This window comes from Capra hircus, chromosome 26 (genome assembly GCF_001704415.2).
Source record: "Capra hircus breed San Clemente chromosome 26, ASM170441v1, whole genome shotgun sequence".
NCBI lineage: Eukaryota > Metazoa > Chordata > Mammalia > Artiodactyla > Bovidae > Capra > Capra hircus.
Genome location: NC_030833.1, coordinates 25,950,041 through 25,976,301, shown reverse-complemented (window position 1 = coordinate 25,976,301; position 26,261 = coordinate 25,950,041). Strand labels below are relative to the sequence as shown.

The 26,261-nt window shown below is 40.6% G+C and overlaps 1 protein-coding gene across 1 annotated transcript in view; it reads left to right on the top strand.

Moving 5' to 3' along the window:
* The window catches only part of SORCS3 (sortilin related VPS10 domain containing receptor 3), a 650,187-nt gene that overhangs the window by 565,536 nt on the left and 58,390 nt on the right, over positions 1 to 26,261 (top strand). Inside the window, exons 15-16 of the mRNA XM_005698449.3 lie at positions 18,828 to 18,945; positions 19,927 to 20,060. Of these exons, the coding sequence (XP_005698506.3) occupies positions 18,828 to 18,945; positions 19,927 to 20,060 (252 nt within the window). The remainder of the gene's footprint in view (positions 1 to 18,827; positions 18,946 to 19,926; positions 20,061 to 26,261) is intronic.

Genomic DNA, 26,261 nt, shown 5'->3' with positions numbered 1-26,261 from the left:
TTGTAGAGTCACACTCCAGGGACAGGTCTCAGACCGCCACTTACCATCCCTCTGATCTTAAATGTCTTACTTACCTTTCTTAGCTTTGGGTTCTTCATGTGAATGTGAGAATTAAGTGAAATAACTAACACTGAGTGACATTTGAGATGCTTTCATTCTCCATAGTCTAATGATCAAGAAATGGGCCACCTGCAGGAAGAACTTTAGCCAACTAGGGGAGAGGTGAGCAGACTCTTCGTGTAAAGATTTTAGACTTTGCAGGGTCTTTCCTGCATCTGCTTGGTTCTCCTGGTCCAGTGAAAGCCACCACAGACAATATGCAGTGAATGGACATGCGATACGGAAGACAGCATGCAGTGTCTTCCAATGAAAATTCACTTATAGATGCTGAACTTTGAATTTCATACAATTTTCACGTGGTATAAAATATGATTCTTCATTTGCCTTCCCCTCCAACCATTTAAAGTATAAAAATTATTGTTTGCTCATATGCCATCCAGAAGAGGTGTTGGGCCAGATTTGCTGCATTGGCTATAGTTTGTTGACTCTGAACAAGAGGGTACATGCAGTTTAATCTTTTGTTACAAATACTGAATTTTTAAAATGATTTATGCAAGCTTTCCCTATCCATAAACTATTTTAGTTGCTTATGAAGGAAGTGATCTCTTGGTATCCACTGGTGGTTGGTTCCAGGACACTGCTCACCACAGTGGGTACCAAAAATTCATAGACGCTCAAATCCCTTATATAAAATGACATAGCATTTGCATAATATCCTTCTACATATTTTAAATCATCTCTGGATTACTGATATAATATTTAATTCAATATAGAAGCTATTAAATAGTTCCCAGTGTATGGCAAAGTCAGGTTTTGCTTTTTGGAACTTTCTGGATTTTTTTTTTTTTTTAATGTTTTGTTCCATGGTTGTTTGAAATTGTGGATGTGGAACCGGCAGATATGTTGGGCTAACTATATTGAATTGAAAAAATCATTGGAAATGATTTCCTCATTTCCTCATTGAGGAAGTTTCCTCATTTCTTATGTTAGCCATACAGACAAATCTCACCTCTTTCAGGAAGCCCTCCACAGTTCCTCCAACTCTTACTTATTTTCTTTCATTAAATTCCGACCTTAGGCTTCTGGGTTTGGACCACAGATAAATAGTTTGGTCTACATTTTTCTTAATGGAACTAAAATTTTGAATCAGAAGCATCTTGTGGCATTGAGCCCAAATGCCCATCATCCTACAGGCTGCTGGAGCTACGTGGAAGCTGCCTACTTTCCACTGGTTGAGCTGTTTCTTACCCGCCTCTCATCTGATGTGTACATCTTCTCCAGCTGTATCAGCTTACTCATTGTTCATTTAAGTTGATCCCCTGGCTCCTATATGATTTTGGGTTTGTGATTCCCAATATTGACTCTACATCCTTAATTTTATACCTTTATTTTTTTCCTAATAGTTCTTTTTGAAAGTTTTTTAAATATAGTAAAGCACAAAGAATAGTATTATAAACACTAGTGTGCCAACCCCTTGGGATGTAATAAATACTAACATGTTACCATTTTAGCTTTATATCTCTAAAATAAATATGCAAGGTATCCTAGGTACTCTAGCAAAGTAATGCTCAAAATTCTCTAAGCCAGGCCTCAACAGTATGTGAACTGTGAAATTCCAGATGTTCAAGCTTGATTTAGAAAAGGCAGAGGAACAAGAGATCAAACTGCCAACATCTGCTGGATCATCAAAAATCAAGAGAGTTCCAGAAAAACATCGACTTTTGCCTTATTGACTACATCAAAGTCTTTGACTGTAGACCACAACAAACTGTGGAAAATTCTTAAAGAGATGGGAATACCAGACCACCTGACCTGCCTCCCGAGAAATCTGTATGCAGGTCAAGAAGCAACAGTTAGAATTGGGCATGGAATAACAGCCTGGTTCCAAATTAGGAAAGGAGTACATCAAGGCTGTATATTCTCACCCTGCTTATTTAACTTATATGCAGAGTACATCATGCAAAATGCTGGATTGGATGAAGCACAAGTTGGAATCAAGTTTGCTGGGAGAAATATCAGTGACCTCAGATAAGCAGATGACACCACCCTTATGGCAGAAGTGAAGAAGAACTAAAGAGCCTCTTGATGAAAGTGAAAGAAGAGAGTGAAAAAGTTGGCTTAAAACTCAACATCCAGAAAACTAAGATCATGGCATCCAGTCCCATCACTTAGGGCAAATAGATGGGGAAACAGTGGAAACAGTGAGAGACTTTATTTTGGGGGGCTTCAAAATCACTGCAGATGGTGACTGCAGCCATGAAATTAATAGATGCTTGCTCCTTGAAAGAAAAGCTATGACCAACCTAGATGGCATATTTCAAAGCAAAGACATTACTTGACCAACAAAGGTCAATCTAGTCAAAGGTATGGTTTTCCCAGTAGTCATGTTTGGATGTGAAGTTGGGCCATAAAGGAGGCTGAATGCCAAAGAACTGATGCTTTTGAACTGTGGTGTTGGAGAAGACTCTTGAGAGTCCCTTGAACTTCAAGGAGATCCAACAGTCCATCCTAAGGGGAATCAGTCCTTAATATTCATTGGAAGGACTGATGCTGAAGCTGAAACCAATACTTTGGCCACCTGATGTGAAGAACCGACTCATTGGAAAAGACACTGATGCTGGGAAAGTTTGAAGGTGTGAGGAGACGGGGATGACAGAGGATGAGATGGTTGAATGGCATCACTGACACAGGGGACATGAGTTTGAGCAAGCTCCAGGAGTTGGTGACGGACAGGGAAGCCTGGCGTGCTGCAGTCCGTGGGATCACAAAGAGTTGGACATGGCTGAGCGACTGAACTGAACTGATCCTAGGTAGAGTTGGTCTCCTTGGAGTTGCCCATTTCCAAACCCCTTCCCATTGCTTCCTACACTAGTCAGCCACTGCTGTGAATTTGGTGTATATCCTTCTAGTAAGGGTATTGATACTTTTGGGGCTTCCCTGGTGGCTCAGAGGTTAAAGCGTCTACCTCCAATGTGGGAGACCTGGGTTCGATCCCTGGGTCAGGAAGATCCCCTGGAGAAGGAAATGGTAACCCACTCTAGTATTCTTGCCTGGAGTATTTAATTATCTGTAGAAACACATGTGATATTCTTTTTTTTTTTTTTTTTAAATGTCTAATTATCTAAATGCTATTATTCCTCTATGTGTCTGTCATTGAGTATTACCAGACTTGGGACAAATCCATCTGATACAGACACATAAATGCTGTGGCATTCTATTGTGATATGAATATACATAGTTTATTTCTCTATTCTCCTATTGATGGATGTTTAGTTTTTTTCCTGTTTTGCACTATTGCAAACAATATTGTCCTATCTTTATATGTGTCTCCAAATGCATACACAGAAGTTCTCTGAGCTGCACACCTAAAAATGGAATTGCTGGCTCATGGTGAATTGGTGTTGTCACTTTTATTTTTCACCGTGTTCTAACTGTTTTACATATTGGTCATCTCTGCAGTTATAGCGTGAGGTCTTTTTTAGTTTGAAAGATTCGTGAGGTTGGCAACTGTCTTATTTGTCATCCTCCACCACCCTGAATGTGGATGCCTGTGCATAATTGGGCTCAGCAGATATGTAAAGAGTGAGTAATACTATTATTGAACAGAACTGCAATCTATTTAAGGATAGGAGCTGATTTTTTTCTGATTCTTTGTACCTCTTGGTTCGGGATTTGACACAAAGTAGGAGACTGAGAAATGCCAGGGGAAAACCTGTCCCTCCTTACCCTGCTCCCTGTGGCTTGTTTGATTCCCAGATATTTCCTCCTCTCTCAAAATTTATCTTGAACACCCATCTTCTCCCTTTTGGTTCTATCTCTTAGGTTCTCCTTCATCACTAACTCCTGACTTATCTCTCACAGGTTCATGGAACACTCTTCCAATGTTGTGGACTTTAAACATTCAAGCCCATTGAAGGAGCTTATTAAATTTTGAGAAAAGAGTCAAAGTTGTTTGGACATTGAATTATTTCTTTCAATGCATTTAAAAATCAACCTTCTTTCTTTTGCCTCTTCAGATCCAAAGCCTTTTAGTCTCTTTCTCAATCTCCCCTTCTTCTCTCCCAGTATTTATTTTCAAACCTTTTAATCCCTGCTCCTTTTCACCATCTCACTCATCATCATATTGTGTAACTAACACAGGCTTTGCATGCAGGATTCCTTGCTGCTGATCCGCTGTCAATTTCTATTAAGGCCTAGTTTGTGTCTCACTTTTACTCAATTCCTCTGTAGCTGCTGACCTCCTTTAGCATTAATCCCTTCTGCTCCCTAATGGGAAAAGTATCAGGTGGCATGGAAGCACTCAGAAAGTCAAGGATGTGGCCTGAATTTCAGGAGACCAACAACTGCTGGCCTCCAAGCCTCACCTTTCTAGGGCACTGCTCTTTCTGCTTTGATTTGAAATTGGTCCTTGGCAGCTTCCACCATGGAAGCAGAGAGGAGGGCTTATGGAGGCAAGGAGGCAAAGGAGGTGAGGGAGCCTAGGTCTTTCAGAGAGAACTGAATTCTCTAGAAACCCATGAAGAAGCGCACAGGAATCCACCTGTATCAAGTTGCTATACAAGAACATTGACTATTTCTTTATTCAGTGGTATGTATTGAGTACCCACTACAAGGTAGACACTATTCTAAGTGCTCTAGGAGCTGAGCTAAGGCATAAACAGTACAGTCAGGGTCTCTGCTGATGAAAAGGTGCTATGTTTTACAGCCTCTTCTACACCCTATAAAAGAAAACAAATTTGTATGAGGTTTATTTCAGCACTAGTATTTATGGAATATTATCCATAATCAAATTTTTAATGTTGGTGGTGGTGATGCTGGTGGTAGCGGTGGTGGTGGTGTGTGTGTCTGTGTGTTACACAGAGAGAGAGGCAGGTAGGGAGAGAGATTTCAGGATTACTTCTAATTTCCGAGGTCTTTAACTCTAGTTGAGAACTGTGATTATTGCTTATCTCTTAGTCTGAGAAAGAACAACACTGTCAGTGAATGGAAGGGAATATCACAAAATATTAACAGTGGTTTACCTCTAGTGAGGTTTTTATGTTCCCATCTATAGATTTTATAGTTTTCAATTTTTATAATGAGAATGCATTCTTTTTATAATGAGAAAATGGAAATCACTTATCAAAACGTACTCATGAAATAAAAAGTAGCTTCCAGATAATGAAAGAATAGAGGCTGCATTTAGGCATGTGTAGATGATTATTTGCATTACACTTACTATACCTTTGAGGTCATGACCTAAGCGAAGGGAGAGTCTTAACTACCCACTATCACTCCTCAGTGCTAACTAATGCTCTGAGTAAATTAATACTAAGTCATTTCAAATAAGAAAGCTACTAGAATCTATCAAAGACAAGAAGGGAAAAAGATAAATCCTATTTGTAAAATAAAAATTTAGGAAATTACTAGATAGTGGCTTTGGATGAGGCAGTGCTCTAAATAATTTTTTCAAGGTCATCTGGCTAATTTATGCTTCATTTGTAAGTTATTGTGTATTTTAAAAATTAATGAAAGATTTAATTATAGCAGGGTTGCCTGTGACCTTTTGTGAAATGACTTCATCATAAATCTACAGGTATTTCAGAACTGTTTTCCAGGTTTCTAATAATTTGCCCTCAAATTAATGACACCCAGCCAGTGAAAGTCATCAAGGCAGGGTAAAAGGTTTGAGTTGGGATTTGCGGTTTCCTAGCAATGGCTAATTCTGAATCCTGGACGGAGGTGGCATAGAAGATGGTGTGTGACTCACCGGAATCCACAGCTGGTTTAATTGTTTACTTAGAAGAATGAGAAATAAATCCAGTGTGTCAATAGGGGAAATTGCAAGTAGCCAGACTGTCATTGCAGAGCCTTTGACTTGAAGTGAAATGAAAGTTGTTCGGTCATGTCTGACTCTTTGTGACTCCACAGATACAGGCGTGGAATTCTCCAGGCCAGAATACTGGAGTGAGTAGCCATTCCTTTCTCCAGGGGATCTTCCCAACCCAGGGACTGAACCCAGGCCTCCTACATTGCAGATGGATTCTTTACCAGCTGAGTCCCCAGGGAAACCCACCTTTGACTTGGGGCATATTTATCTACATGTCAGTGTGAAGGCAACACCTGGGTCAGTGGAGCATCCTTCTTGCCAAAGTACCCACAAGGATTCTCCCTCATTTGTGAACCGAAGGTTTATGTCTTCTTTCTAGCCTGCCGACCATCCATGAAGTCCAATTTAGATTCTGTCACCCTCCCTAGTATCTCTGACCGTCACTCACCTTAGGAGCTTGATGAGAGCAGCTAAACTGTCTCAGCTCATTTCCCAGAGACCAGGATACATCATTGTCTATGTCATTCTGATGACTCATTTGATCTGTTAGACTGTGCAGAGGAACGCCACATCTTAGCACATCAAAGATAATGCTCTCTTAGAAGAACCTAGTAGCTCAGTTTATAGTTCTAGAGTTGCAGGCTAGAGCTTAGGAAACCCAGAACTCTCTAGATACGAGAGCCTTAAGGAAAAGCCAGCAAAGTGTGAAAAGTGGCTCTTGGCTGAAGCCTTCCCTGGTCAACCATAGCTCCAGATGTGATCACCTTCCTCCCCTGTGTTCCTCCAGCAATTACTCATGATACTATTGTCATATATGATGCTCCATGGCTCATCCTGCAAGATGCAGAGGTTTCCCATGGAGAACAGTTAGTCAGCCAGGAGAAAGACTTGGGGTTCAGGTGACTTGGACTCTACTCCTTTATGTTAGTGAGCAGACCACTACCTAGGCTTTGGTTTCCCCAGTTAGCAGGTGAAGGGTTTCAGCCAAAGGCTTATCCCTAAGGACCTTTAGTCTTGAGCACTAAGACTTTATAGCTTGGTTTGTTCATTTTCCTGCCCCAGGGACTTTCAACTTGAGGCCAAGCCAGTGAAGACTGTCATAGTACTAGTACAGGTATTCTCCATGGAGTAAATGCTTTAGACCTTGAGACAAACTGGACCATAATTGGAGCTCTCTAGATAACACCTTCTCTGCCTATTTCTCTTTTCTTATTTACAACAACTGTGCTTTCAGGTTTATATATTTCATGGTGTTTCTGTCTTTTATTTAAGCAACCTAATAGACCCCCATACCCATACGTCTATGCCAAACAGTGCAGTCAGATGATTGCTAATGAGTCACAAAATGCTTGAAAAGGGATATGAAGTCTTGTTGAAAGCACAGTGCTGAGAACCATGTTATAACATCAGAAGCAATCATGTCAGTTGGACTCCTGGCTCCAACACCTATTCATTGCATAACCTAAATATGAGCTATTTGGCTTCTTTGAGCCTTAGCTTCCCTATCTGTTACATGGGAACAATAAATGAGATAATTCACACAAAGTGGTCAGCACATTCAGTTCAGTTCAATCTCTCAGTTGTGTCTGACTCTTTGCAACCCCATGAATCGCAGCACGCCAGGCCTCCCTGTCCATCACCAACTCCCAAAGTTCACTCAGACTCGCGTCCATCGAGTCGGTGATGCCATCCAGCCATCTCATCCTCGGTCATCCCCTTCTCTTCCTGCCCCCAATCCCTCCCAGCATCAAAATCTTTTCCAATGAGTCAACTCTTCGCATGAGGTGGCCAAAGTACTGGAGCTTCAGCTTTAGCATCATTCCTTCCAAAGAAATCCCAGGGTTAATCTCCTTTAGAATGGACAGGTTGGATCTCCCTGCAGTCCAAGGGACTCTCAAGAGTCTTCTCCAACACCACAGTTCAAAAGCATCAATTCTTCGGCGCTCAGCCTTCTTCACAGTCCAACTCTCACATCCATACATGACTACTAGAAAAACCATAGCCTTGACTAGACGGACCTTAGTCAGCAAAGTAATGTATCTGCTTTTGAATATGCTATCTAGGTTGGTCTATGTTTCAATAAATGATCACTAATATTGGTGTTTTTATAATTATTGCTGTTATTTGATTGACTTCTGCTAGAATACCTACTGTTTGCAACGACTTAAAGTAGAGATAGTGGGAATATAGAAGCATAAGATGTACGATCTGCCCACAAATCCTCAGGCATCCAACAAAAGATATGAAATGAATTATCATATTTAAGTCCTATTATATAAAATATGAAAGGTAGTTAAAGTACTCATTTCTTAATTTCTACTAAATATTATAAATATAGAACACATTTAAACCTCAGAATTCTGCTAGGTCATGCTGTTATCTTCGTTTTGCACATGAGAAAATTGAAGTCTAATTTATATGTATACAGAACTTCCCATTGGTCCAGGACTGGGGCTCACATATTGGCCCATATGAAGTCAGCATCTTTTATGTTGGACCATTTCCCAGACAACACATGGTACTGTGCAAGGCAAAATTTGTGTAAGTTGAAGACTTGTAAGAGTTTAAAATCTAGTGAAGGCAATGCTACATATAGGGACATATTTTATGAATTATGATACCTGTTGGAAGTGCTAAGGATGATACTCAAAACAGAAAAAAATGCTACAAAAATTCAAAGTAAAGAGATCATTTTTTTCTTTATAAGAAAGGAATAGAGGAAGAAGAAAGATACAGAGAGCAAAAAGTTAGCCTTTAAATTAAAATAAAAAAAGAATAATCCATCAAGAAGACAGAAAAATCTCAAAATCTATAGAGTGCTATGATTACACAATATAAAAATCTACAAAGACTAAAGGAGAAGTGGAAGATTTAAAATATCATAGAGGGATAGTTTAATAAACTTCACATAGAGCAAGCAGTCCAAAAGTTCATGTGATTTTGGATATGAATGACACTATTAAGAAACCTGATTTAAAAGAACTGTATACAACCCTCCATACAACAAATAGAGAATACATTTTTAGAGTAAACAGTTAATATATTTTTTAAATTGACTACATACTGGGTCACATAGAAAGGCTGGACTAATTCCAAAGAACTGATATCATTGAGATTATGTTCTCTTTAAACATTACAAATTTATCAAAATCTTTAAGTGATTAGAAAATAAACTTTAAAACCTTCATCTGTTTATTTTTGAAAAGAGAAATCAATATGGTCACTACAAAATACTTTGATTTGAACAGTTTTCCTCCCCCTTAATCTCCCTCCCAAGAAACATTGCATATTATTTGCCATGAGACTTGCAGAATGGGCAGGAGTTGGACATATAAGATAAGATGCTGGGGGAGGCATCCTAGGCAGAAGAAGAGCAGGCACTAGGAAGTCATGTTTCTTTTACTGGAACAAATGGAATTCCGTCTGAACATGAGGAACACTATGAAGTAGCAGGACATAATGCTACAAAGGTAGATAGGGAGGCTCTTATATCAAATTCACAGTTCTTAGTGTCATATTCATGACTAAATCTTGTAAGAGTCCAGAACAAGAGTAGGTGCCTTGGGAGTTTTCTGCATAGACGTTGAAAAGATGAGTGTTATAGAAGGACATTAGGGGACCTCTTGACCCACATGTGAAGCACAAATGCCAAGTGTAGGGACAGAGAAAAAGAAGGCTTAAGTTACCGGCAGAGATGTGAAGAGGAGGGGCGAGGAGAGAAGTATACTTAGAGAAGAGGGAGGTGGAAAGTATGGTGTTTGAAAAATCGAGGAAGCCCTCTGCCTGGAGGAGAAGATTACCATCTGTTCATACAGGAAGTCAGAAGTTTAGAAGAGAGATCCTTTAGACTTTGAATACATACGGAACACTTTTAAGAGGAGGTGGCCTTTAAGTCAGAGCTTGTGTTGGTTTTAGAGCAGGCAGAGACCATAGGAGGATATTTCTAATGAAAAACATGGAAAAAAACAAAGTGTGTAATCAGGAGTATATGTGGGTGTGTGTATGTGTGTATGTGTGTAAGTATATGTGTTTGCTAGAGACTCTGCTAAGCATTCCACAGCTATTATTATCAGCATGTGTGTGTACACACAAACACAACTACCTATGTAGAGCAGGCCCCTGTAGAAAGGAAAGAGACCAGTTTGGCTAGGACAGAGAGGGGAGAAGGAAGAAAATTTGGAAAGGTATACGATGGAATGGCATAGGATGAAATGCTAGTTCTAGGAATGTGGTCCCTATTCTATAACCTGCAATTTCTGAGTAGGTATGTTCAGTTCAGTTCAGTTCAGTCGCTCAGCCATGTCCGACTCTTTGCAACCCCATGAATCATAGCACGCCAGGCCTCCCTATCCATCACCAACTCCGGGAGTTCACTCAAATTCATGTCCAAAGAGTCAGTGATGCCATCCAACCATCTCATCCTCGGTCGTCCCCTTCTCCTCCTGCCCCCAATCCCTCCCAGCATCAGAGTCTTTTCCAACGAGTCAACTCTTTGCATGAGGTGGCCAAAGTACTGGAGTTTCAGCTTTAGCATCACTCCTTCCAAAGAAATCCCAGGACTGATCTCCTTCAGAATGGACTGGTTGGATCTCCTTGCAGTCCATGGGACTCTATGTAGTGTCATTGAAATAATGCTCTAAGACAACAGTCTGGGAACAGGTGGGGGATAGCTTTCATGAAGACGTAGGTGTAAACTAGTGAGGCAGGGGGTACTGAGAGCCTGGAATATGGTCTTCAGCAGGAGGAAGCACAGCCAGTAAAAGCTCTGGCTTCACATGAATGTCAACTTGATTCCCAACTCAGTCTTAACCTTGAGCATGGTCCTAGAGCCACAGTTTTCCTCATCTGAAATGGCTGTGCCTAAGATTCTCAGGTATTCTGTGGAGGATTCAGGATGATAATAGCTGAGGGATGTTCAGCAGAGTCCCTGGAATCTGATAAGCATGCCGTCAGTGGCAGCTGTCAATGGTGGCCGATATTGGTTATCAAGGCATAGGAGTGGAATACAGAAGTTGGTGGATGTGAGAGATTTTTTAAAAAATATAAATTTATTTATTTTAATTGGAGGTTAATTACGATAACCCTGTATGTGAGACAGCAAAAGAGAGATTTTGTAGACGTGTAAGGAAAGGATGGAGTGCTAGGCTAGAGTATAAGAGCGAGGACAGGCTGAGGGCTAAGTCTCGGCTAATGCAAAGGTTTCTAGCCTAATATTTGCAGAAAGAGGAAAATTAGGAAGAAACTGACAGAGTCGGTTTTGGCCTTGTTCTCTTTCTTGAGGCAGATAAGAGATGAGAGAGCTGGTGGTTCCAAGAAGTCAAGGCGCTAGTGCTGGGGTCACTGAGGAAGACAAAGGAAGGGAGTCCTGGGGCAGGTTGATGACAGCATAGTATTATCTTAGTTGAGTTCGACCAAGTGTTTCCTCAAAAGTCAGTCTGCAGTGACATGCCTGCTAATCTGACTCCCCAAGAACTGTTCTTTCGTTTACATATTTCCAGTGGTTTCCTAATAATGAATTCTTGTCATTTTCCTCTTGGAAGAATTGTGGTCAACCAGTCTCTTCTTGAAATTTCTTTCCGCTTTCACAACTGTATATAAAGCTGGTGCATTTGGAGGTTGAAAAAAGCACCCAGTTACTGTGCAGGGGAGAATCAGGTGACCCAGAGTTGCTCTCCAGTAAAGAGGAAAACATCCTTACCGAGCCTGCTCCTCTAATTACACTTAGTGTGGCATTGTTTCCACCTAAATTATAGCAATTATATACCAAGATCCCCTTTGAAATCATTTAATTAATGAGTAGCTAACCCTCTGTGTGGATGGAATTCTAATGAAGTCTTTTACTTTTATAAACTACCTCCCTCCCTCAAATTAATCATTTCCCTTCCCACAAGGCCTGCTCAGGTTTGGATAGTGGATTAGACAAGGTGTGTTATTTAGGGTCCCAGCAAATCACAGATGTTTGTGGAAATCCTAGCACAGTCCATGATAACAAGAGGTAGAGATACTGCTGCTATTTTTCCTGAGATTGTTTTTGTTTAAACCCCAAAGGACATACAACTCAGCCATGTTCTTCGGCCCAGAAATAAGGCCAGATAAAGCTATCACCCCAGTTTTGGAAGAAGTAGACAATTTTGATAGATTAATTCTACCCATCCATCAACCCAGAACTATTTATTGAGCATCTGTTATATGAAAGAAGTGCCAGTGGAGACAAAGATTAATGGCTCTAATTGTTAAATCCTTTGTGTATGGGGTCACCAGGAGACAGTTCATTCACCTGAAAGTAGACATAAGGATTAAAAGAAAATAAACTCTTGGAAATTGTTTTTAACGAGCCATGTTTCATTTAGACAATCTTTGCATCCCACCCTTTCAGTATATGTGTCACTGAATAAAAATGTTGTGTAAGGAAGCTGGAAGCTTGAGAGATGAAGTGATTTGCTCAAAGTCACCTCGCTCATTTAGTAGTAGACAGGGGCTAGGACAAGACACGTCTTCTATTTCCTTACCTGGTATCGCCATGCCCAGCCTACCTGTATGTTAAAAGGTAAACAACCACACAAGAGCGGAGGAGGACACTTTGTGACCAGAGTCACAGCAGCACAGACATAGCAACAGAGGAGGCTAAAAAAGGACAGAGACACTCTCAGGTTTGTAAAGCCTGAGAGGAAGGTGAGTCTTGAGTGGAGCTGAAAACTCTCATGAAAAAAAAAAAATACAGGTGACAAAGTAAAAAAGAGAAACACAAGTAATAAATTTTAATTGATTTTTCCTGACAATCCATATTGTGAGAAATGTCTCCGAGAATTCATTTATTTTGTTCTATGGTTGGGAGCAACTTCTTCAGAGGAACTAGAGAGTAGCCTACCCTTTCCAGACAGTCATCTGTATTTTTGTACGACTTATCTACTTTCTCCAAGGCCACATAGAAGATGTCTTACACATGCACACACACACACACACACACACACACACACACACACACACACGACAAAGAAAGCCCCTGCATTAGAGGTTAGTATTTACCTTGGAAAGGGAATTTTGAGCCAACCTTATTGAAACCTCTTGATGAGCAGGGCCTTGAGTATGACTCTGTGGGGGTCCCAACAATGAGAATGATGGAGATAGGAATGAACACTTATTATCAACTGGGATTTTCAAGATATTTCCATACATTATCTCAGGGTTTTGATTATGTTGATGAAAATATGCTTTGAGTTAAGGGGGACTAGGAATACATTTCTGAAAAAAGGTCAGAATAGTTTATCTTGATAATGGCAAGAAAGTATGGCTGTGGATGACCATGGTTTGACTGTGCTAGGAATTAGCTTTTTTTTTGGTCAGACTTGAAAATGAAGCTACACTCTAGAATTGCCTTGATCCACTAGTACTCAGGAGTCAGCCGTTCTTTGTCAAGCAACCACAATTGAAAGGCTTTATGTGGTCCAAAGAAGTACAAGAACCTTCCCAGCTTTATGGAGCTTTCTAACTCATTGATACAAATTTGACCAAAAATATAAGAAAATTAAATACAATTAAATTAAACTTTTTGTTTCCCAAAAAGTTACCACAAGTGGGATGAGTATGCTATTCCTAGTTTATTGGTCGTAAGCTCAGGGGAATGTTTCCCTAAGGAGGTGAGGAATTTTTATCTGAGAAATTTTCTTCTTGTACTATTATTTAAAAGCAGTCTAGACTTTCTTTTTCTCCAATCTAGGACCAAGTAGATCTAATTAGTGTTTATCACCCCAAAGCGAGGGGCTTGTTTTCTAATCCCTTGGACTGCAAGGAGATCCAACCAGTCCATTCTGAAGGAGATCAGCCCTGGGATTTCTTTGGAAGGAATGATGCTAAAGCTGAAGCTCCAGTACTTTGGCCACCTCATGCGAAGAGTTGACTCATTGGAAAAGACTCTGGTGCTGGGAGGGACTGGGGGCAGGAGGAGAAGGGGACAACTGAGGATGAGATGGCTGGATGGCATCACTGACTCGATGGACGTGAGTCTGAGTGAACTCCAGGAGTTGGTGATGGACAGGGAGGCCTGGCGTGCTGCGATTCATGGGGTCGCAGAGAGTCGGACATGACTGAGCGACTGAACTGAACTGAACTGATTTTTCTACTAGGTTCTCACTTCTACAGATCCCATTGTGAATATTAACATATGTTCTAAGGTTAAATGTGAAAAGGGCTGAGAAATGCTTGAAATTCAGGAAGTCTTCATTTTATCTCCTACTTAGTTTGCTGTGCCTCTGTCGTTTCATCTTCCATGACTCTAATCAGAAGATCGGTGAGTGAATTCAGTATTGAACAGAGCTAGGGAAGCCACATCTCTGCAGAAGAGAGACCCTATATCGGAGTCCCTCATGCCCCACAGGAAGGAGTCCACCATGAACTGATAATGGATAGAGAGATGGGAAGTACATCAGTGTCTGAAAGTTGCCAAGAGATTAGTTGGGGTCCAGGGAGAAAATGCATAAAGCTAGTAATGCTAGCATTAAATGTTTAAAATTTTTCATCTGGCACATGGGAGAAGCAGAATAGCCAACTTTCAAATGGAAATATTAGTGAGTCAATTTAGAGGTTGGGGAAAGACCTAGGAAAAATGGGACAGGAAATCTGTCATAGAAACCAAAGAAATGTAGGTGAAAGGACGTGACCTGCCGAGATTGCAGAAGAAAGAATCTGAATTAGTCCCCAAGTCCCAACTGGGCACCTACTGTGTTCAGTTCTGAAATGAGCACCCTGGGATCAGAAACAGATATCCCAAAGTGTTGGGAAGACCAACACCATGGACCTGCTTAGAGGCTCTGTGTCAGTTCAGCTATGTACTTGGATATTGCCTGCACCCTCCTCAGCATTAGCCCTGGGAAATGATGAAGTCTGAGGGTGAGAGTCTCTGGTTACCAACTCTTGAGCTATTACTTTGCTGTGTGGGCAACCTTGTCTATTAGAACAATCTCTCCTATTTTGTAAACTTCTGAAATTTTATTTTCTGTTATTTTTTAATACTGAAGACATCTCCCTAGAGCACCTGTTTATTGGTCTTCACTCCCCTGACCCTTCCTAAGTCATCTCCAGGTTAACCAGCCATAGTGTTTACACCACTTCTTGGATTGGTAGCTGAAAATTGGCCTCAAATCATAGCACCTTTTGTATTATTTTTTTTATTATTTAATTTATTATTTTGTTATTTTTTCTATTTGTGCTTCCTGTAACAAATTACTACAAACTGGGTGGCATTTAAGAATAAACCTTAGTTTAGATGAAACTGAAAAAGAAATGGAATTCATTCTAGGCTTGTTCCGTCTTTTGGTGGCTCCAGGTGTTTCTTAGCTTCTGCCTGTGTAACTCCAGTCTTCACCTCTGTCTTCATGTAGGTTTCACATCTCTGCATGTCCCTCTTCTTTGTATCTCTTATAAGCATACTTGTCATTGGACTTAGGGCCAGGATGATTTTGTCTTGAGATTCTTAACCCACATCTGCAAAGACTTTTTTTGCGGTTAACCTGTCACATTCACAGGTTACAGGGAATAGAATGTGGTCATATCTCTCTGGGGATCTACTGTTTAATCTAGTACATCATCTTAATCCTCTTTTTTTTTCAATGGTCCTTAAACTTCGGGAACTGTGAACCCTTTTGAAAATCTGATAAAAGACATGTAACTTCTCCATAGACAAATAAGCACATCCCAATAAATGCATATTTGTATTTAAAATTTCAAGAGAGAAAAACTCCACCACCACCACCACCACCACCACCACCAAAGCCCCCAAGTATTCTGGAGATACTCAGTCTATTCTCTGCATTAAAGCTGACACCCAACACTAAGTAAAATTTTCCTTTGTGATTTAGTTAATGTAAAACAGACCAGGACATTGCCTCTTTGTTCTAGGCAATATACAAAATTCTTCATTCATTGATGCATTCTAAGGTTAAGTATTTTTGGTCTCTGAAGTGTTTACTTATGTTAATCGCATTGTGTATGAAAATTCTTAAGCTACCATCCTCATTGTCATCATCATCATGGTTTATCCTGAGCTGCAACAAGTCGCATTTCTTTTATCCAGTACTTATGTAGTTGCCAGGGAAGGACCTGACAGTTTCTACCCTGTTACATCACATGTTATTAAATTCAGCCTGTCTCTTTAGTCTGTCAAGAGCTTTTTGGTTCCTTATTGTGCCATCAAGCATATTGACTGTTTCTTGCAGTTTTGTGTCATCAGAAAATGCAATTTCCAATGATGACCATTATTTCCATGTCGTAAAGTCGTTAATAAAAATGATGAACAAGAAAGAGCAGACAGCTGCAGATAGCAGCTGACTACACACCCCCTCCCTCCTGGCTGATTTTAATGCCTTAATTGGATACTGTTCAGCCACATAATTTTACCAGCACCTGGCTTGTATTTTTCACCTTTTCTTTAAGACTGCAGCAGCAGACTCTGTATATGCCTTATTGATATCCAGGTAAATCATATGCCTCATATTTCCTTCTTCTGTCTGTCTAGTTATCTTACCATAGAAAGAAATGTGACTAATCTGTCATAATGTATTTTGTGATCCATACAAAAACTGTGAACTATTCAGAATAGGCAGAAGTGTTTATTTTTTGTTCAGCATCACTAATATTCTGTTACTCAGGGTACTCCAATCAGGGAAGACTTCCTAGAGGAGGTGGCATTCAAATGTGGGAGGATTTAGATAGGTTGGATAAAGAGGGAAGAAGACATTCGTCAAAGTTTCTTCTACTGTTTGTTTTTTGATGAGCTCTTACCCTTATTCTCCTCTCTTAAAACACATAGAAACTTTTTATAAGAGATAAGTGTTTTGTGAAAGATTGAAATTTGGTTGACTCATGACCTTTCCATGAACTGTATCCGATCTATTAGTAAATGGTAGAAATACCTTAATATAGACTTGGCATGGATATATTTGCTACTAAATGTAGCAAGAATGTGATAGAACAGAAGGAATGGCAGAGCCGGTACCCCACATAGTACTGGCCATGCAATCTAGGCTATTCTAACCCCTCAGCCCCTACTAGTCAGGAGTGAGGTAAGGTTCATGCAAAGACCATACAGCTTTACTAAAGGAGAAAACCAGTCTTTCCCTCGAAGTCTGTTTAGTCTTTTTTTTTTTTTTTTTTTTTAGACAGAGATCTAAAAAGCTTTATTTAATGTGTAGATGATTATTGTTGTTGTTGTTAAGTCTTACCCAGTGGTGTCTGATACTTTGTGACCCCATGGACTATAGCACACGAGGATTCCTGGTCCTCTACAATCTCCGAAAGTTGGCTTAACCTGATGTCCATTGAGTTGATGATGCCATCCAATCATCTCCTCCTCTGTGGCCCCCCTTCTCCTTCTGCCCTCAGTCTTTCCTAGCATCAGGGTCTTTTCCAGTGAGTAGGCATTTTGCATCAGGTGGTCAAAGTATTGGAGCTTCAGCTTCAGCAAATTCAGGGTTGATTTCCTTTAGCATCTACTGGTTTGATCTCCTTGCTCTCCAAGGGACTCTCTATAAAGAGTCTTTTCCAGACCACAGTTTGAAAGCATCAATTCTTTGGCACTCAGCCTTCTCTATGGTCCAATTCTTACATCCCTACATGACTACTGGAAAAACCATAGCTTTGACTATATGGACCTTTGTTGTCACAGTAATATCTCTGCTTTTTAATACACAGTCTAGGTTTGTCGTAGCTTTTAAACATTAAAAGTCATTTCCTACAGTGTATTTTAAGTTATATAATCTACAAAACAACTCTTACTGCATTTCACAGGTTTAATCCACTCCACCCCTCCTAAAGCTTCCTCATCTTTCAGATAGCAGAAGGAAATGTCGCTTGAGGGAAGTTAGTATTTTCAGTTCAGTTCAGTTCAGTTCAGTTCAGTCGCTCAGTCATGTCCAACTCTTCGTGACCCCATGAATCGCAGCACCCCAGGCCTCCATGTCCATCACCAACTCCCGGAGTTATTTTAGGTGTCACCATAAGAATATTTGAACTTGGGAAAAGGAGAATTCAGAGCTACGACTCTGATTAAGTCTTACTGGGATGGAAGCCATCCAGTTCCTTGAAAGACTTCAGTGGGTTTTGGTTCTGGGTGTGACTGGTCTCCCCTTTACATCACTGTGATAGGTGCCTTGCATTGTAATTATAAGACATGCCACCGAGTGGAGTATGGGTGATCAGTCTTTTTTTCTATTTTTCTAGAAACGATTGATCATTTATATTTATAGGGCTATCAACTGCTGGACTTTGAAAAGGTCAGTATTGATTATCTAAGTCATGCAGACAGTGTGCTTCTTTGATTTACATAAATATGAGTTCCTTTTATGAGATGACTGATTTTTCAGGGAAGAGGGAGAGAAGGTGATATTCATGTGAGTTAAGTGATGAGAATTTCAACTAAAACATGCTTAGATTCAGTCAGAATTTTGGAGTTGGCAGGATCATACTTTAGATTAGCTAATCCAACCCCCACCCCTAAAAGAAAAACACACACATAAAGTTTACTTTACAGATGAGGAAACTGAAGCCCTGCCCTTGGACATCAAGGGATATAATAGTAGCGCTTGCATTAAGAAGAAGGCTGGCTATATGTTAAATTAATACCTGTGTAGAAGATTGTAGACAACTGGGAAAGTTCTTCCTTGTGTATACCTTTTTATACTGCATATTCTTCCTATAAAGCACATATACTAATTTTTCAAATATATATATTTGAAAGCAATTATATATATATATGATTTTAAATCCATAGTGAATACTGTGTCAGTTGGCTGGAGTTGTGTGGGCAGTGGACTTTACCGTCAATGGACTGCCAACAGTTGGCTTTAGAAGAATCATTAAAATCCAGGCTGTAATTCAGTCCTCTCTTTCTCTCTCTAGTCTTTGCATTTTAGTGACTGACTATGGGACTCTGCTTGTCTCTCTCCTTCCTCCCATAAACACTTAGAGTTTTTGGCCACTTCAGCCTCCGCTCGGAATGGCAGTTGGTGAAGGTGGACTACAAATCAATCTTCAGCCGACACTGTAGCGAGGAGGACTATCAGACCTGGCACCTGCTCAATCAGGTACAACGCCGGCTGGGGAACCCTGGCTCCTGGAAACAGGGGCCGCTGCAAGCCCTGTTTGGTCCTGTGGGTCTTCCTATTTGGAGGAGGGAAGTAGTTGGCCATCTGGGGAAAATGGTGAATGGTGGGGGTGGGATTGGAATTCATACACCAAGTTGAGCGGGGGCATATGATGTTTTGGAACTGCTGTGCACCCTGAAATCCTGATCTAGTCATTGAAATCACTGAGCAGCCTGGAAGAGAGGCAACAGTGATGACCTGGGGTTTTAGCGCTACCCATGGAAAATGAAGCGACCAGCACACCCTCTAATGGTTTGATCATCTAATGGTTTGATCATTTTTACCTTCTAATGGAAACAGTGGGAGCGTTTCTCAGGCCATCCTGAAGTCAGGGCCCAGGAGTACTGGGACCAGGACCCCAAAGAAAGCTGAGGGTGAGGGACTCTAGCAAGGCAGATATTTAGTGCTATTCAACACAGGCAAAATTCTTTTGTCTTCAGAACCATTGAGTCCCTATAACTTGTACCAATTTCTTCTCTTTTTGTTCTTGACTAGGAATAAGGACTCAGGCATGGTTGTTTATCATAGAGAGGGAACATATTGAGTCCACTTCAGTTTCACTCTGAAGATGATGTGAGAAAGATGCCAACAGTGGATTACTTTCCACTGGAATTTATGGCAATTCAGTCAATTGCCAAGTGGTCTGTGGGGATGCCTGGAATGTTTGCATTCTCTGTGGAAGTGGAGAAGCAGACATCACTGGCCAGGTTGGGTGGAGGGACAGTAATAGGCCAGTCTCCCCCAGTGTTCCTCTTGCCTGGTAGTAAGAGATCAGTCGTTTAATCTTGAATACTCCTGAATGGTTCCTGGGAGGTAGATTTCTACATAAAGTGACCAAAACGGAATGCAAAGACTAATGCTGGCTTATTTCACTGTCTTTTGTGTTTTTCTGCCTCTCTCACTGTGGACTTTCTTCCTAAGGGGGAGCCTTGCGTCATGGGAGAAAGGAAAATATTCAAGAAACGCAAGCCAGGAGCTCAGTGTGCCCTGGGCCGAGACTCCTCAGGGACAGTGGTCTCAGAACCCTGTGTCTGTGCTGACTGGGACTTTGAATGGTGAGTCTCTTTATGTCTCATCACCAGTTCCAGCTGGACACGGACTGGTTTGGGGGATAAGCGTGAAGATGAAGTTGAGGAGGTAGGCATGACTCAGCTGGCCTGCCAGCCTGGATGCCTCAGGTCCTGGCCAGATGGGATGTCTACAGCCCCAGAAGGAGGAGGGGGAAGCTTTTCACAGGGAAGATCATTGTCCTACTAGAGTGGTGTGTCCAAGGGGACTTCTCGTCTTCAGTCAGCAGCTGTCCTGGAAAGTCCCCAAGAGGAGGGGCTGGGCATGGAGAGCTCAGAGAGCTGCCACCATGGGCAGTCACCTCCACACACGAGAGCTCGAACTGTGCTCTTTCCAATGAACTCTCTTATCACCATTTCTTTTTCCCTCCCTCTAATGAAAACCAGAGAGAATGACTTTGGATCTCACCTCTTAGCTAATGACTCACAAATTTCCAAATATTTACCTCCAGCTCCAGCCTGTCTCTCCTCTTAGATGAAGACATTTGTGTGTCCATCTGTTTACTCAGCATCCATCTTCCCTTGAATTGGTAACAGAGATTTCAAAGTTTATGTTGCCAAGCAGAGTTCTTCCCGAATGCCCGCTATTAGAAGCAGTTTTCCAACTTCTCTTGAGCCCCCCCAGCCCAAACCAGTTTTCCAAATTCAGTAAAACACATAGACATCCATTCAGTCCAAATCCCAAGAGAGCTTAATTTTTCCCTTTACCCTCAGGTGCAGGCCATCCAGAAGTCCTTGCATGTCTCTATTTCCAAAACACATTCCAACGCAAAGCACCACTACCCATGTCCATGGCAATCTGGATCACCTCAACATTTATTAATTCACTCTTTGTGTCCATTCTGGTCACCTTGAAATCCATCCTTGTTGTTCAGTCAGTAAGTCATATCCAGTTCTTTGTGAATCCGTGGACTGCCACACAGCAGGCTTCCCTGTTTTTCACTATCTCCTGGAGTTTGCTCAAACTCATGTCCATTGAATTGATGATGCCATCCAACCATCTCATCCTCTGTCACCCCCTTCTCCTGCCCTCAATCTTTCCCAGCATCAGTCTTTTCCAATTAGTTGGCTCTTTGCATCAGGTGGCCAAAGTATTGAAACTTCAGCTTCAGCATCTGTCCTTCCAGTGAATATTCAGGATTGATTTCCTTTAGGATTTACTAGTTTGATCTCCTTGTTGTTCAGTGGACTCTCAAGAGTCTTCTCCAGCACCATCCATCCGTAGAAGAGATAAAATTATATTTTAAAAACCCAAGTCAGATCTTATCATTCCTATGCTTTAAATACTACAGTGGCTTCCCTGCTCCCTTAAAATATAATATAACCTTCTTTCTTTGCTGCACTGTAGATTATTGATGCACTAGCACTGTTCCTTAACTTCTTAACTATTCTCTCTTCGTTCACCGTTTTGCAGCCATACCACTATCTCCTGCACCTTGATTAACCCAGACTCATTGCAAGCAAAAGAAACAGCAAGTACAGATATTTCTTTCAAATCTCAGTATGACTGGCACTGTTGGAGCACTCATACCTCAGCAAAAACTGCAGCTCAGAAATGCCTTCTGAGACCATCTGACCTCACCCCTCCCCTAGCACTCTCAGGCATATCACCCTGTTCAGTTGTCATCTTAGTATTAATCACAAATAGAGAGATTGTGTTTTTTGATTGCTTTATAATTTGCCTGTCTTTCCCAAGTAGAATGTAAGTGCTGTGAGTGCAGGAATTTTTGACTTTCTTTATTTTTGTATGCTCAGTGCCTCCCCCCGCCCCCAATGTAAGGACAAACCAGTTGTACAGTATTTCTAAATGTTGTTTCTTTTAAGAGAGGCAAAAACCTTCCCAAACGTGGGAATGAGTGATCTCATTAGTAATTGCAGAGTGATTCCATGCTAATCCCAATTGGATGAATTCTTTCTCTGTGTCATATTCAAAAGCTGAAGTTCAGTTTATATATTTTCATTATATTAATTATAGGTTAAAAGATAAAGCTAAGGGCTCAGGTAACAGCCTATAAACATGGAAGGGGCAGGACTATGACAGAGTTGCATTAGGGTTTTGTTATTGTTGTTGTTTGGTCCCTAAGTCGTGTCTGACTCTCTGTGATCACATTGACAGTGGCCCACCAGACTCCTCTGTCCATGGGATTTCCCAGGCAAGAATACTGGAGTGGGTTGCCATTCCCTTCTTCAGGGTATCTTCCCAACCCAGGGATCAGACCTGTGTCTCTTGCATTGTGGGTGGATTCTTTACCACTAATGGTGTCTAATAGCTAAATTAAGTCCAAATAGGCACAGAACAGCTGCCCCTGCCCAACAGCCTCATGCCCTTCATTCTCATTTCATCCAGCTTGTTTCTTGATTTTGTTTGGGAATCCATCTTTCATTTCCTGCTTTCTACTAGGACTATACTGGTAATAGCAAGCAAAGTAGACAGTTATGACTGCTCCCAACCTGCTCTTCATCCCTGCCTTGAAAAGCTTGACTTCAGGAAGCATCAACCGCATGGATTGTGCTAAGTTGAATTTAATTTGAATGGCAGGATCCTATCTGTGGTATTTTTGACCCTTTGGAAACAAAGGCTATTTTCATACTTGGGAAGAATAATTTAAATTATTAACCATAATCCAGAAGAATAGTCATAGCAGTATATACAGTGGCCCACTCAGATTTATGGTACATGACATATTGATGTCAACCTGAGTATTCAGAATGTCAGCATCAGCCTTCCTTGTGTCCTTCTGCAGACTGACTCCACATCTTTCTGTATGTCATGCCACATTTTCTCCTGTGTCTCTCTGAGTTGTTAGACACTCACCCATTCTGGGGAAACCTCACAGTTGAAGGAAGAATTGTAACATAAATATTTTTCCTTCAGCAATTACTTTAATATTTACTAGTCTGAAAAAAAAATATCCCAGCTCTGATGCTCAATTTCTGACCTTAGGAAATTTTTTAATCTCTACAACTTCACATCCTGGGTTATAAACTGCAAATGAATAACATGTATCTCATTGGGTCCTAGGGAGGAATAAATGAATTCATATTCATCGTTAATGTGAATAAGGAATTTATCCTAATGGTGTACATAGCTTTTGCTGTTGTGGTTATTGTTAATCTTATACCCCAGGGTTAAGTGGTCCCCAAGGTATTTTTAGCAAGTCAACTAGAGCTTATATATCCATATAAGCGCTATTTTCGGAGTTGTACCTTTGGGTGTTATCCATTTATTTCAGTGGTGATGGCTTTGCTTAAACTATTTCTAAACGGTCCTTTGGAAACTGCTGTCAAAATGCATCTATAAGTGAAGAAGTGGAGGAAGCGAGCCCTTGCTCTGTGGTTCTCAGCTTGCCAATGCAAGTACCACCTGGACCTAACACCCTATAATGTCAGCGTCATTACTGTGATATTTTAATGAGAAGAAAATTAGCATCTGGAATATAAATTACTTGACTGAGATCACATAACCTGGGAGAGAAAGAGATGAGGAGCAAAAGCAAATCTAGCCAAATTCCACATTCTCTTCTCTATGTTATGCCATTTCTCATGGTACCATTTCACACTAGTCAGAAGGGCTGCAATCCAAAAGTCTGCAAGCAATAAATGCTGGAGAGGGTGTGGAGAAAAGGGAACCCTCTTACACTGTTGGTGGGAATGCAAACTAGTACAGCCACTATGGAGAACAGTGTGGAGATTCCTTAAAAAACTGCAAATAGAACTGCCTTATGACCCAGCAATCCCACTGCTGGGCATACACACCGAGGAAACCAGAATTGAAAGAGACACGTGTACCCCAATGTTCATCACAGCACTGTTTATAATAGCCAGGACATGGAAGCAACCTAGATGTCCATCAGCAGACAAATGGATAAGAAAGCTGTGGTACATATACACTATGGAGTATTACTCAGCCATTAAAAAGAATACATTCGAATCAGTTCTTATGAGATGGATGAAACTGGAGCCGATTATACAGAGTGAAGAAAGCCAGAAAGAAAAACACCAATACAGTATACTAACACATATATATGGAATTTAGAAAGATGGTAATGATAACCCTGTATGCGAGACAGCAAAAGAGACACAGATGTATAGAATGGACTTTTAGACTCTGTGGGAGAGGGAGAGGGTGGGATTACTTGGGAGAATGGCATTGAAACATGTATACTATCATGTAAGAAACAAATCGCTAGTCTAGGTTCGATACAGGATACAGGATGCTTGGGGCTGGTGCACTGGGATGACTCAGAGAGATGATATGGGGAGGGAGGTGGGAGGGGGGTTCAGGATTGGGAACTCATGTACACCTGTGGCAGATTCATGTCAGTGTATGGCAAAACCAATACAGTATTGTAAAGTAAAAAAATAAAAATAAATTAAATAAATAAATAAATAAAATTAAAACTCATCCTCACATGATCTAGGTTAACTGCTGGTGATGACGTTTAATATAGAATGTGCCATTAACTCCAAACCAATGCCAAATCAAACAGTTTAGGCCATTGGTGCTAGAATTGTAAAGTCCACAGAGTTGCAAAAGAGTCAGACTTGACTTAGCAACTAAACAACAATAATTAGAATTATAATAAGTATATGGCATTCAAGAAGACTTTATAGAATTCTAAGAGGAGATATATAAGATATGATACATTTGCCTTTCTATAGCCAATCATGCCTCATTTTCAAATTTTTTTTATTGAAGGATAATTGCTTTACAGAATTTTGTTGTTTTATGTCAAACCTCAACATGAATCAACCATAGGTATACATATAGCCCCTCCCTTTGAACTTCCCTCCCATCCCACCCCTCTTGGTTGATAGAGTCCCTGTTTGAGTTTCCTGAGCCATACAGCAAATTCCCATTGGCTATCTATTTTATATGTGGTAATATAAGTTTCCATGTTACTCTTTCCATACTTCTCACCCTCTCCTCCCCTCTCCCCGTGTCCGTAAGTCTATTCTCTATGTTTGTTTCTCCATTGCGGCCCTGAAAATAAGTTCTGCAGTACCATTCTTCTAGATTTCATGTAATACAATATTTATCTTTATCTTTTTGACTCACTTCACTCTATATAATAGGTTCTAGGTTCATCCATATCATCAGAACTGACTCAAATGCATTTCTTTTTAAGGCTGAATAATATTCCATTGTGTATATGTATCACAACTTCTTTATCCATTCATCGGTAGATGGACATCTAGGTTTCTTCCATGATCTAGCTATTATAAATAGTGCTGCAGTGAACAATGGGATCATGCCTCATATCATATAAGAAACGAATCCCCAGTCTAGGTTCGATGCAGGGTGCAGAACGCTTGGGGCTGGTGCACTGGGATGACCCGGAGGGATGGTGTGGGGGGAGATGTAGGAGGGAAGTTTGGGATTGGGAACACGTGTACACCCATGATGGATTCATGTTGATGTGTGGCAAAACCAATATAATATTGTAAAGTAAAAAAAAATAATAATAATTTTAAAAAATGTTTTAAGAGAAAAAAAAGAAAATAGAAGAATGAGTCAGAGATAAGACAAACAAACACAAGACTTGAGGCTGGCTTAGTTGTCATAATCTGAGAGAAAAAGCAAAAAAAAAAAAAATCATGTGACCGAATAAAGTCACTACTTTTGAATATGGCAAAGAGAGTTTGATTTCTGAAATTTCTGGGATATTTTGCTGTTATGATGACATCTTGGACGTCATTGAGTATTTATTTTTTCTTTTTAAGTCAACTTCAGTAAGCATAAATATTAGTCATAAATAGTTTTTCCATCAAAAATAGTTTGTCTGTCATTAATGATTGTGCTGGAAAATCCATGTATGGCAATAGTTTCATAGTCCTGCTTCCTTCTCAAGGCTCCTTCCTACCAGGAATCGTTAGCTAAGAAATATGAAAAGCCCAGCTTGGTTAGTATAAGCTGTTATGCACATTCTCCCTAGCTGTTTCCCTAAATCAGATCAGGTAATGTCCATTGGACTGGTCCAGGCAACTTCTAAATCTGAGAGACAGCAGGGAGTGGAGACTTGGGAGGATAGATTAAACGCCTTGATTCTGGTGAAAAAGTTAAGGAGTGCAGCCTGGATTCACAAAGCAAAGGTATTTTCCACTTGTATCCCTTTTCTACTTGAAGTAAAAAGGCTTTATAGATTCTCAGATGCAGTTATTTGTAGGGAACCATTACCGGGGTTCGAT